We start from the raw sequence: 14,027 nt of genomic DNA on the forward strand, positions 1-14,027 counted from the left end.
GTGGTTTTTGCCAGAAAATTCAGTGCCTAACTCAGGAGGTGTTTTGAAACTCCAATTCAATTCAAAATTTTATTTTCAATTTAGAGTAGAATGTAAAGAGCCCACACAATTGAGTTGCTGACCATTGGAACATACTGTACAGTATACCCAGATACTCTGATTTTTACTTTTTAAAAATAATTGAAAATCAATGCTCTTTTTTCAATTACCTAATTTAATTTAATTCACTACCGAAATGTATGGAATTCAAAAGGAATTTGCCCCAACCCTGGTGTCTGATTACATTTCTATCATTGCATTGGGACATTCAGTTACTGCTTGTCTTAGATTTTCTCATTTTGTTGCCAACAACATGCCAACATGACTCTACACTACATTACAGTAGATAGAGAGTAGGCCACCAAACAGAAGAATTTATCAGTTTATCAGAGAGAGAGAGAGCAGGAATTATATTGCATTCTCTGACAACAACATATTATCTAATCACAGCACAGAGGGGTCCTGATCACTGACCTGTATACGGTATATATACATCAGCGCTCCTGATCCTTCTGTGTCTAACTATTGTTTGGGAAATAGTTCAACCCAAGATCTCCTGTATCCAGTCTGCTGCCCCTATACTGAATGTAGCCCAGTGTTTTCCCCTGTGTATTAGAACACAGTGACCAGGTCTAAACCACTAATACTGTGCCAAAAGCAGGGCTCTAATCCTGACCTGCATGACCTGACCGGTAACAGTTACATTTAAATCAGATTGAAGATGATGAAAACTGCCAGGATTACACATTTTTATAGGGATAGCTAAACCAGCTGTATTATTTGACCTGTTGAATTAACCAACTCCCACACATCTGACATGTTAATCTCGACCTACAGAAAAATTCAATGTACGTACAGCACAACTGTTCACTCTATTCATTTGGCAAAATCTCCTCTCTAGACAGATTCACAGGGATGCAGGTAGTACCAAAAACTACTAAAACAACTGCAACCTCTCTTTTAACAGGATTAATACATTTGAATAATTTCAGTTTATAAAACATGCATTTTTCAATGTAGTGTGGAAACACTTTGAAAAAGATAGGAGGATATTACAGCAACCCAGGAAACATAGCCTCCCTATTCCGGGAATAAGCCATAAAGAGATGCTGTGACCTCATTGCTTAATCCTCCAAACATTTATAGAGGTTTGACCTGTGACCTGTCTGGCCTATCTCCATTTAGCCCCCTTGACCCTTTTCGTGTCCGCTGGATAAACTTATGGTGATGTCATCTGGTGAGTTCAATGCCACGGTCATCTTATTCAATTAATCACAGTTTTGATTGAAGTCTGATTGGTTTATCTGAAGGACTGTATGACGTTATAGTACATTGCTAGAAACAACACCAAATCCATATCATACCATGGTGAGTTATTGGTGTCAACACTGCAGTGATATATACAGTAGATATGAAATAGTAATAATAATACGGATTTTGCACTTTTTGGCACTTTTCATTGTTTATAGGATATTGGATGTTGTAATATATATAGGATACTGGATGTCTCCTCAAAAGATGTGTTATTAGGTTACATATAAATATGATATAATATTAACTATTTCTAAGTGTATTGCTCCCTCCTTTTCATGCACATGTAACCTTCAGTATGATGTTAAGCTGGTTGAGATTAACGTTTAGTGAGTCGGCTACTCTGCCCTGCGACTACTGGAGTCTCCGTGCAGATTAATGTACGGTACAATAGACTGATCTCATTATGAACGTCCTGCAGTGCAGACTCACTGTACTCTCCATTGGTCCAGGTGCAGAGTCTGCAGCTAAATGCTAAATCACCTGTTCATTGACCTCTAGTAAGTGTGCTTCAGACAGAAGGACAGACAGTTGTTCTACAGTTTGAAAGCCAGTCAGAGTACGAGTAGAGCTGTGATCCACCACATACTGTAGTACCACAAAGACATGCTGAAAACCTGAACATTTATATCAATGCATACAGTAGTATTTGAGGATGGATTGGATTTGTTATTGTTTCTTTGTGTGCAGCCTACAGCAGATGCAGGAGCAGGTGGCTACATGTTGACAGACACAACTGGCTATGATATACCATGCTAACAAAATGTAACCTTAAATAGACAGTAAATCTCCACAGACAGAATACATCACATGGAACCATGAATCTCATCCAAACTGCCCTCTTATTCTCAACCTTTCCCCCTCCATGGTCCTCTATGGCTCAGTTGGTAGACCATGGCGCTAACAAAGCTTGGGGGTTCGTTTCCCGCTGGGACCATATATACTGAAAAATGTATGCTTTGGATAAAAACGTCAGCTAAATGGCATATGTTATATATTATCCATGTCTCTAGGCATCAAATCCAGACTAGCATGGCCAAGACACAAGGAGGTTAAGAAAGCCAAGAGTGTGACTGTGGTGGACAAGACCCCCAAACCCCGGCCTGTCCCTGCCCGTCAGATATCAGAGCTGACTGCCGATGAGAGGATGAAGCAGACGCCGCTCGAGAGGGTCGTCTACGACATGGCTCACAATCAGAAGGTGGTCAACGACCTCATCCTGGGCAGACGGATCGCCTTTTATGACCTGAGGGGGGACGTAGGGACAGGAAACTTCTCTCACGTCAGACTGGGGATCCACGCACTGACCAAAGGTAAGGTTGACTTACCTTAATTTATTAGTTTGTTCATTCATTTGTTCATTCAATCATTTGTTCATTGGATGCAGTTTCTTCACGTTACTCAGTTTTAAACGACATGCTATATCCAGAAGGACATTAGATGGCTGGGGTCTGGCAGTAGTATGCCTATATAGACATAGCTCACTGATATTACCTACTGACCAGTTCATTATGAGCTGACCCTGTCTCTAGACTCATTAACAGTGCCACACACAGTCTGTCCCTCCAGGAGGGGCATTACAACTGGGTGAATACTGTGTGTGTGTTTGTTTGTGTGTGTGTGTGTGTGTGTGTGTGTGTGTGTGTGTGTGTGTGTGTGTGTGTGTGTGTGTGTCTCTGGAGAGATGGGGGGTCTTCATAGGGGAATTAAGACTGGATGAATACCTGGTGAATACAGATGCCAGAGGACAAGGGGTGGTCGCCTGAACTAAGCACCTCCTGATCGCCTCAGATCCCCCCTCACCCCCTGTGGTGAATTCATGTCATGTTTTATACATTTCTTTAATTTCTGTAGCGGACAGTTAGAGATGCCCCCAGGGAAATAACACAGAAGAGATGGGGGGTCTTCATAGTCTTCATACAGTAGTTTACCTGCATTCTCCTGCAGGCGCATATTTTTGTTGGACTTTAATAAGACTTGGGGAAATTCAATTTAATTTAATTACACCACCCTGCCCACTCTCTCTCTCTCTCTCTCTCTCTCTCTCTCTCTCTCTCTCTCTCTCTCTCTCTCTTCTCTCTCCCCTCTTTCTCCCCCTTCAGAGAGAGTTGCCATCAAGATCATGGACAAACTTCGTGTGGATAAGAAGTCTCAGTTTATGTTTACCTCAGAGATCTCCTGTATGGAGAAGCTGTCTCACCCCAACATCGTCCGCCTGTACGAGGTGATGGAGACCAGCAAGCGCCTCTACCTCGTGATGGAGTACGGCAATGGAGGAGACCTGTACTCACGTATCACCACCAGGGGGCATCTGTCTGACATGGAGGCCAAGCTCATCTTTGCCCAGATCATCTCTGCTATAAAACACATGGTGAGCTTAATGATTGAGCCCAGAATAACAATCAAATCAATTGATCTGTAGATGACAAAGAGACATCATTCAACTCCATTGCACTGTATATTCTTAACTTGGGAAAAGTGGTTTTAAACGTTGCATAATTCATTCATTGATGTCAATGGGATGTTGAGTATACATTTGTGCAAAAGTGTTTCATCAGTTTGTACTTTACCTTGAGGTATGATTTGCAGATTCACTTCAGTAAGACAGTACATACACATTTTCTATCAACATTCAACTTTCCTATGTTTTGCCATCATTCCAGCATGAGAACAACATCGTCCACCGAGACCTGAAAGCGGAGAACATCTTCTACACAACCAGTTACTGCATCAAGGTGGGAGACTTCGGCTTCAGCACCGTCAGCGATCCTAGCGAAGTCCTCACCACCTTCTGCGGCTCCCCGCCCTACGCCGCGCCAGAGCTCTTCAAGGACAAGGGCTACTTGGGTCGCTACGTGGACATCTGGGCCTTGGGCGTCCTCCTCTACTTTATGGTGACAACCACCACGCCATTCCATGCAGACAACCTGAGCAAGCTAAAGCGTTTTATACTCCAGGGGTCATACGCCATCCCCTCATACGTGCCCAACGCCTGCCAGCTGGTTATAAAGGGCATGCTGAGGCCCGTACCGCCTGACCGCTCCTCCATCTCTCAGATCATGACCAGCACCTGGCTGAAGGGGATAGAGTACCCACAAGCGTACGCCCCTCTGCCTTTGACCCCTGTCCACCTGGGGGAGTCCACACAGGGTCTGTGTGTGGTGGAGCAAGAGACAAAGTCCTCTCTGGCGGACATGGGCATCACAGGGATACATCTGCAGAACAACGCCTGTGCGGACAGTCGGAGCCCCATAACGGGGACCTACCGGATCATCCTCCACCGTGTGCAGAAGAGGCGGTCTGTAGAAGCGGTGGGGTACTCAGCACTCTACCCGGAGGATTACCCATCGAAGCAGAACTGGGTTGTAGCTTCTATGGTGAAGCATCATCCTACTGCTGTGTGTGCTATTCTATAGACAGACAGGCCTACAGGGTGGATGTTGCCCAAGACGGTGCCCAGCCAATGCCAGACAAACAAGGACCATGGCAAATAATTGATAAGGGTGATGATATATTCTTGAGCCGTTATGTGAAGGACAGCAAAATGATGGTAATAGAACACAAACAATCGTATTTTTACCCTCAGGGATCTACTGGGTTTTTTTCCTCTTACATTATAAAATAGATATCTCATATCTCAGGAAGATGAATAACACCATATTGTGCTCATGTGAATGTACAATGTATTATGGCTATATGATTCAAGAATCTGAGACTCTCTCAGAGAGAGAGAGAGAGAGAGAGAGAGAGAGAGAGAGAGAGAGACACAGACAGACAGAGAGAGACAGAGAGAAACAACGAAAACGGTTCAGTTCAGTTCAGGGTCAGGGTCAGTGAGGCCTCTCACTAACTGTGTTGGTCTGTGGTACATTAAACCTATAGTTTACTGGCTTGGCTAACACTTCTTCTAACACGTTAACTGACTGTGACTTGTTGTGTCTGTTATGTCATTCAGCGTGTTCCTCACAATAGGCTTACAGTTAGAGGGCTGACTGACGCAAATGACTAATCACTCTGGCACTCAATTAGTATCAGCATCTTGTAATCTAACTTAGCCAGGTTACAGAGTTGTCAAACAAAGCCATGGACAAGCTGTCTTTACTGTGGATGGGGGATAGGTACAGCAGGGAAAGTGCTTTTGTTAGATGTGAACAGTACAACTGTTAGAATTGTCCAACTACTAACACTTTCATGCCTTCGGAATGTAAATATAACTATTCCAATCTTCAATTCATTCAAGATTTATGAGTATATTGTCAATTTTTTGAGATTTCTTGTTTCTGTTACTTGTGCATACAGTGTAGCCGCATAATACAAAGATCTTTGTTTTGATCATTTAAATGCTTTGATTTGGAATAAGCACAATGTTTTAAGGTTTTCTTTATTTTGTTAAAAGAAAAATGCCCTTAAGCTGCTAAAATACATTGCTCAAAGATGAAAAGCATGAACAAGCATTTTATAAATGCTTATGATATATTTCAGTTTTAAATGTATAGTTATTGAATGTGTGCACTAATGTTCAAGGAGAACATATAATTTAAACTCAGGAGTATGAAATGCATGAATTGTTTTTATTGCACTGCATATTGTTTTGCTGATTCAATGTAAATTGTTTGAATGAAACATTATTCTGAAACTAAGGATTTATTGTTTTGCTCTGGAGGTTATATTGTTAATTCTGTTGCATTTTGAATGCTACTTTTATCCAGCAGGGAGCAGCACAGCACAGAAGGAGACAGCACTTGTATATACCATACACCATGTGGCTTATTTTATGATATAAAATGAGCCTTAGTTTAGTACTTTAGTACTCACTACCAATCTTCCACCGTCCCTCCTAATGACCTCTTCACCCCTTCTACAAGTTTCTTTCCTGTTAATCATTTTTAAAAAAGCATTGTGGTCCTCTGTGGCTAAGTTGGTAGAGCATGGTGCTAAGCTAACGCTTAGGTTGTGGGTTTGATTCCCGCTGGGACCATATATACTGAATGCACTCACTGCAATGTAAGTCGCTTTGGATAAAAGCGTCAGCTAAATGGCATATATTATTATATATTGACTGCCTGTGGCCCCTGTTCTGAGCATTGATTACTTTATCTTATGATGACTGATGGATAGATGATTCACTTACTTAAACAAATGTATTTGTTGTAAGTCGCTTTGGATAAAGGCGTCTGCTAAATGCCATAAATGTAAATTTAAAATGTAAATGTACTTTTAACATACCATTGAAAGAGTATTGACAGGTTGTTGTTTTTAATCGAGTGTATCAACATACGTCTGTGATTTGCGGATTCAAACAACCCATTTACTATTTCTTTCACACTATGGACATCTCTGAGGAAAAGAAACATACAAACATTGTTGGTCCTCTATTGGTCACCATCAGTGGAGTACTGGGTGAGAGTTCCTCCAGTGTGTATGTGAAATTAAGACTATGTAAACACAAGCTGGTGCCACTATCCGCCTCCCATCTCACTCAACATATAAACCACTGGTTGTCCCCCAGGGCTACCACCAGCCTCTGTCAACTCCACCCTAATTCAGAAACTCAAGGGATTTTTCCTTTTTTCCATGTACTTTAGTGTCAGTTTCTGCCAGTTGGTGCACGCATCTACTATGTTCTCCTTTGTTGACTGCCGGTGTGACAAGGCAATAGATTTTGCAATCATGGGATGAACTTTCACTGTGCCTGCATCCTGTTAAGACAAGCTTGTGTGTGGGTAGGCAGTGAACGGGAGATCACATTACCGTAGCTTCTGTCAAAGAGGAGTCCTGACTTGATTTAAACACCGTGATTTGTGGTATTGCTCTACCATTACCTTGAACATTTCCTTTCAGCTTTAGGAGAATTTTAATGGAAAACTAATTATTAATAACAGAAGAAGAAGAAGCAATCAGTCATGTTTTATGATGAGAGCGTTTTGGTGGTATCGTGTTGTATCCTCGTGTTGGACTGCAATGAAGCGTGCAATGCAGTGGAAGCAAGTGTCAATAAACATTCAGAATTGTATAATTTCAATTTCACTTGGCGTGCAGATTGGCTTTTAGGCTCTCCTACAAGGCACATTTCTAGGGATTGTGACTATGCCTACCTTGAGTTGGTTGTTAACTGGTTTCACTTTGGTCTTGGCAGTTTAACAACCTTGTTGTACACATGTACACATGTCCTAAAGACCTCTTCACCCCCACTACCCCCCTGTACAAGTTTCTCTCCTGTTAATAAAAAAAATAAAATAATAATAATTCCTTCTTCTAGCATTGTGACTGCCGATGGCCCCTGGTCCTAGCATTGATTACTTTGTCTTATGATGACTGATGGATAGATGATTCACTTACTTAAACAAATGTATCTGTTGTAAGTCGCTTTGGATAAAGGCGTCTGCTAAATGCCATATATGTGATAAGTAATAACTACTACTGCACACCCAGCTTGAACTTTCTAAAGGTGAATAGCCATTAGGGAATTGGTTATCTAGAGGCTGTTCTTGGTATTATATGGCTGTATTCAAATATACATACAATGTATGGCCAATATGTTGCTTTATTAGTGGTATACTATGCTAGTGTGGATTTTGGAATACAAGCCACGTCTTTGCTACCGGCTCAGTAACCCTGAGGTGATACGTCATTGATGCCATCGTTGACAAGTAACCGCTGAATATAATCTTTATAATCTACCCAATAAAATGTCTCTACGGAATCTGTGCCAAAGAAACATCAAAAGAGCGGAACATGATAATACCAATGATTACAGGTTATTGCTGGGTGAACTCACACAGATCATTGCACAATTTACACAGTCAATTTCAGCTTTTTCCAGTATTTCTGATTGGATTTGACAGTTTAATATTCACCAGAACTTGATGAGAAGATGGTGATTTGAGCAAGAATGTATGAAGAGGCAAATACTAGCCCTAAAAAATCTGTGCATGCAACAGATTACCATTTATGGCTGTGATCATGTTGAGTTACTTCATTTCATTTTCCCACCATTGAAATAAAAAGTTGTTGTATGAATCATGACTGAGTCAACAGCAGTGACTGTTTCCTGTCACTGTTACAACACCAACTTCATATTCACTGCCCTTATGGATATGTCATGAGAGGGCCAAACATCTGGCCCAAAAACAAGCTTGTAGACGTTTCTGAGGGCGTTTGCCAAGCCCGTTCTGGAACACTGTTCAGGAAAGTTCTGGAACACTGATAAACCCTATCATTTCAATATTTACTCATGTGTACAGTATGTTTTGTTCTTTTCAAGGTAGGTACAATATAACAAGAAGCAAAGATTCAAAGATGTTTCTCTTGATTCTGAAAGGAGATCGCATAGAGATTAAAACCTATTCATCTAAAGGAGACCTGCAGCAAACAACATGAACAAGGCTACATCTTAACAGTCCCTTCTAAAGACCCCTTCACCCTCACTACCCCCCCTATACTAACCCTAACCCCAACCCTAAAGACCCCTTCATCCCCGCTACCCCCCCTATACTAACCCTAACCCCAACCCTAGAGACCCCTTCATCCCCGCTACCCCCCCTATACTAACCCTAACCCCAACCCTAGAGACCCCTTCATCCTCACTACCCCCCCTATACTAACCCTAACCCCAACCCTAGAGACCTCTTCATCCCCGCTACCCCCCCTATACTAACCCTAACCCCAACCCTAGAGACCTCTTCATCCCCGCTACCCCCCCTATACTAACCCTAACCCCAACCCTAGAGACCTCTTCATCCCCGCTACCCCCCCTATACTAACCCTAACCCCAACCCTAGAGACCTCTTCATCCCCGCTACCCCCCCTATACTATCCCTAACCCCAACCCTAGAGACCTCTTCACCCTCACTACCCCCCCTATACTAACCCTAACCCCAACCCTAGAGACCTCTTCATCCCCGCTACCCCCCCTATACTAACCCTAACCCCAACCCTAGAGACCTCTTCATCCCCGCTACCCCACTGTACAAGTTCTCTCCTGCTATAAAAATATAGCCTACTGGCATTACGACTGCCTATGGCCCCTGGTGTGAGCATTGATTACTTTGTCTTATGATGACTGTTGGATAGATGATTCACTTACTTAAACAAATGTATTGTTGTAAGTCGCTTTGGATAAAGGCGTCTGCTAAATGCCATAAATGTAAATGTAAAATGTAAACAATGTTTGTTTCTGATTTATAAACATATATCAAATAATACAATATTACAAACGCTTTACAAACCCTTTTTTGGGGCACTTTAAAGTTAAGTTGTGGCCTACCCCAAGCTCACATCAGTCACTTTCAGTGGTAGTACCTACTGCCTTCATAAATGCCAATGCAAGAGTTACAAATGTAAGTTTCACGTTGTAACTGGCGTTCTGTAAATGTTTTTTTTCAGCATTTCTAATAGTGTTCTTTTGTCTGAAAAAATATGATTTCTCTCCGGAGCAACATCTGTAGGCCTAGAGACAGAATCAACATCTGTAGGCCTAGAGACAGAATCAACATCTGTAGGCCTAGAGACAGAATCAACATCTGTAGGCCTAGAGACAGAATCAACATCTGTAGGTTATTTTACAATCTCAGCAAACTCGAAGTAGCCATTTTTATAATAATTATAAGGACCTATATGTTTAATTTCTTAGTCCCCTCATCATGGAAACAAGCTGTAGCCTAGTATAATTCAAGGCAAAAAGGGTACGTGATAATTAGAGATGGTTAATCTCAAAAAGGTTGAGAACCTCTGGTTTATAGTGAGCTTAGGATAGTGACAGGATAGTGAGCTTTCATTGGAAAACAGTCAAATGAATAATAATTAGATTAGTACTTCACGGTTTAGTCTTACAGTGTCTCTTACCATTGGGAACCAATCCCCTGCAGCACTGTGGGCCAGCTACTGTCATAAAACAAGAGACTTCTCCTTAGGGCATCACACACACACACACACACACACACACACACACACACACACACACACACACACACACACACACACACACACACACACACACACACACACACACACAGTAAAAATCTGAGACGGATTAGAGCATGAATGAGCATGTCTGTGTGATTGTGATTGATGTTCTGCCTATCATATCATATTTCAGGTACGGAGCATCACAACTGGAGCTGCTTCAAAGGCCGTAAATGCTGGCAAATGCTTTGCAAGAAGTATAACAAAAGCCTTAGGAGGGGATTTAGCAACGGCCTTGGTTGAAGCCGACACGATTTGTGTTTTTCTTTCTTCAAATCAAATGTGAGCAGTTCATGTAGTGGCAGTGAGGTGCGCTCTGAATCCTAACAACAGATGATGGTCTCGGTCAGCTGAGTACATCAGTTGAATTTCTCCCAGTTCCCCACATTGACATGTTTGTTGCTCATAAACATCATGTGGAATGCATTTATTTTTGTTTTATTGGACATTTGCAGTTATATATTGTACATTTCGCATTTTTTACATGGTATAAAAAATATAGAAATTTGATCGGATAAAAAAAGCTCTCTCTCACACACACACACACACACACACACACACACACACACACACACACACACACACACACACACACACACACACACAAACACAAACACAATGCAAAGCTGCCAAGCAGTGGCTCAATACTAGCAGGCACCAGAAACTAGATACTTCACTTCAGTGTTGTACTGAGCAGTGAATGATACAGAACTATGCATTGTATACTGTCACCTGAACCATTTGAAGAAACCTCCTAAAAGCATATGATATTGTATGATCATCTTAGGCGAACCAGTACATTTAGTGGTAGAAAGGTCCTCCAATAAGGCTCTGCTACATTCCCATGTTCCTCTCTTCTCAGGAGGCTAAGGAGACAAAAAGGACATGTTTGAGATAAAGTTAATAGCTTAACATGCACCTACATCACTATATATGGTGGGATAGAATCAAATCAAATCTTAATAATGGTATTAAGGTGCATTATTAGAGTGAAACTAAATACCTAGATTACTTGTCGCTTGTCGACATCAAGCATCAGGCGCTGGACCCAATGGAGACTGGGGTTAGCACAGACAGTGTTCCCTCTTTTCATTGTGAACCTGCAGGGATGAGCAACACGGTGTGAGAGAGACGGTTATAGTAAGGTGGACCATCTCCTTCCTGTTCCTGTTAGAGATACACATTTCTCATGCAGTTATGATTATCAAAGGAGAAAAAAATAAAATTCCATTTTGGAAAATACTGGACTACTGTACACTTCTCTGTACAACAGAAATATAAGTATTATATGCATTCATTGCTTGCAGCGTAAGGTGCTATTCAACATTTCCGCCACGATGCCAATTTAGAATACAAAAGTTTATTGTCCACAAGGGAAATTATTTATTACAGGCTCGCACATACTGTAGCAAAGAAAACCATCAAACCACTTCCCAAGGTGCAGACAATACAAAGCAATAAAATATAACTTCCTTTGTCCTTCCGTTTGGGGACTATGACTAGAATAAGGGTTGAATAAAGATAATATGTTTTCTACTCACACAACGGCCTTGAGGTTGCAATCTCCATCTGTTTCCTGCATCCTGTAGTTATCTATCCTCTTCTTCACGTTCTTCTTCATGCCACTCACGTGCCCCAGACAGCAGTTGCCATAGGAGCCTGGTGGGCGAGCCAAAGGGAATAGCACAGTTAATCATAAAGGAGTTAAACTGGTGTTCTGACGCATAACATACTCCTATGCAGTGCAGTTTCAGTAACAAATGGTTTGAATCAGTGCAGCATTTGCCTTTCTTTCTTTTTTTGGGTGATGAGTTGAAAAATAGGAGATGTCAGATGTGATGACAGATGTGATTCTTTATATAATTACACTGTTTAGTTAAAGCTGCCTGTGGTTACATCAATCAAATCTGGTACAATAGTGATTACAGGTAATGCTTTGAAATGAGAGGTGTCCCATGTCTAGACAGATCCCAACTGCCCAACAGTATGGAATTATTTTTAATAGTTTTATATAAATTAACAAATGTATGTCCACACTGAAGTGGTTGGAATAAACAAGTCAAGACATGCAACACGCTTGAATCTATATTTATCCAATTGCAATAAGCATATATTTGATAATAATCAATCTGCAGTATAAAATACTACATTAAAATAGATTACATGTTGAACAATAGCTAAATGGTGCTTACCTTGAGCCAGACTGAGATACATGCAGGCCAAGAGCAAGAGGAAAAACAGTGCCTGGAACCTCATGGTTTCACTGCTTAACTGTCTGATCTACTGCAAGGAACAGGAAAGGAGAGAATACAGAATCTGTGAAGCTCTCTCCCTTTAACACAGTGTTGGACTGTCAACAATGTGACGATTTCCCGGCAAAGGCAAAGACCTCCATCTGTGTTCATGTAGACTATTACAGTGACCCCGTTGATTACAAATACTCTCTATTGCGTCCAGATGTTTGCAGCTAATTTATCTAACTTAACCATGTAGAGTTTGGCAGAAGCTCTGACTGTGTTCTTATGAGGTTATTAGCATAAATGAAACTCTCTCTTGGGCCACCAGCATCTTGTTAATGTCAAACATTTGAAAAGCACTTGGCAATGAACAGAATGTTTGCGCATAGAGCTGACACTGTTTCAGCCTATGAATACAAGTTAGACAAGCATATAAGCAACCAGATAATCTGTTTATCAGCACACAATCTAGCCAGAGAATGATGCAAAGCAAAAAAACTCCAAACTTACCAAATGTCTCTGTAGAAGGATACTTGGTCTTGTTTCAAGTTCTCTCTCCCTCTCAGTGCCTGTGCTCTTTTATACCATAGCCCCCACTCTCCACCAACCCTGTTACCTTATTAACACACCTCCTTTCACATGAGAGACTTAAGTGCTGGGAAGAGGTGTCATTTGAGGTGTCATACTGAAAAAAATTAATAAACCAGTATTTTTCTTGGCTCTGTCCAAGTCTGAGATGAGTGATAAACTTCTCCCCTCAGGAGAGCACTCAGTGGCCCCTCTCCATTTGAGTGTCTGCAAGCTTGTCAACTGCATGCGTGAGCATGCGGGATAGAGGTATCTTTTAGTCATTTGTCAACTGTAAAGTTACATGATCTATGACCATGTTAAAGATTTATTTTCAAGATGGCGCTAAATCTATTTTCAAAATAGCGCATTTGATATTTTAGGGATTTCTGTATGAAGTTGCTTCAGCAGTATTTGCTTATCTAAGCTCAAATGCCAGATTTTTATCCAGGCAATTATGTCAAAAGGAGGTTCTTTTCTTATTGAAGCTGGTAGACTTTATTACTAGCTAATGGGAATTAAAGTATCCAATCGCATTTAATCAAATGTCTTTTGACAGGGGAAAAAATACATATTTTTGGCAGTATCTCGAGATTTGATTTTCACCTGGAGCAAAAGCAGATCCCTCTATTTATTACTATCTACACAACATGTCTTCTATGTTCTGAGGCTGTCATCACTCCTGATCTCTGTATCAGCACATGATGGGATAACAAGTGTACACAAGTATTAGCACATACTAGCACATATTAATCCAATAAACCAAGATATTTAGGCCTATTCATGAGCCCATTGAGGCCTATTCACAAAAGATGCTGGAATGACTCCATCCCCAAGGAGTATTTACAACAAGTGTGTAACAATGTGTGAAAGGGGTAAAGGCAAGGCTTCATTAATATTATTGATACC

At 41.2% G+C, this 14,027-nt stretch overlaps 2 protein-coding genes across 3 annotated transcripts; one reads left to right on the forward strand and one right to left on the reverse strand.

Annotated features, from left to right (window-relative positions):
* Positions 1–2,353: 2,353 nt before the first annotated feature.
* On the forward strand, positions 2,354–4,766 carry LOC310805766 (serine/threonine-protein kinase NIM1; the record flags this gene model as incomplete). The annotated part of the gene is made up of 3 exons (XM_083671567.1): positions 2,354–2,663; positions 3,453–3,721; positions 4,014–4,766. 3 exons carry the CDS (start codon positions 2,354–2,356, stop codon positions 4,764–4,766), a joined length of 1,332 nt encoding a protein of 443 aa, XP_083527693.1.
* A 5,960-nt stretch (positions 4,767–10,726) lies between these two features.
* On the reverse strand, positions 10,727–13,199 carry ccl25b (chemokine (C-C motif) ligand 25b). 2 transcript variants are annotated; one of them, XM_083671762.1, is made up of 5 exons: positions 13,062–13,199; positions 12,507–12,597; positions 11,856–11,973; positions 11,318–11,414; positions 10,727–11,180 (listed from the first exon to the last, which is right to left on the reverse strand). In XM_083671762.1, exons 2-4 carry the CDS (start codon positions 12,568–12,570, stop codon positions 11,318–11,320), a joined length of 279 nt encoding a protein of 92 aa, XP_083527888.1. In that variant the 5' UTR covers positions 12,571–12,597; positions 13,062–13,199; the 3' UTR covers positions 10,727–11,180. The 2 variants fall into 2 exon arrangements, with proteins under 2 accessions (XP_083527888.1, XP_083527889.1); XM_083671763.1 differs by having other exon boundaries at positions 12,507–12,594; positions 13,062–13,126.
* Between the last annotated feature and the right edge of the window lie 828 nt (positions 13,200–14,027).

This window comes from Argentina silus (genome assembly GCF_951799395.1).
Source record: "Argentina silus genome assembly, chromosome: 6".
In the NCBI taxonomy this organism is placed as follows: Eukaryota; Metazoa; Chordata; class Actinopteri; order Argentiniformes; family Argentinidae; genus Argentina; species Argentina silus.

Excerpts from the sequence above, each read along its gene's own strand:
- ccl25b (XM_083671762.1), bottom strand. The coding sequence starts at position 12,570 with ATGAGGTTCCAGGCACTGTTTTTCCTCTTGCTCTTGGCCTGCATGTAT. Across the intron at positions 11,974-12,506 it reads GTATCTCAGTCTGGCTCAAG|GCTCCTATGGCAACTGCTGT; the intron begins GTAAGCACCATT and ends CTCGCCCACCAG. Across the intron at positions 11,415-11,855 it reads TGCAACCTCAAGGCCGTTGT|GTTCACAATGAAAAGAGGGA; the intron begins GTGAGTAGAAAA and ends TCATCCCTGCAG.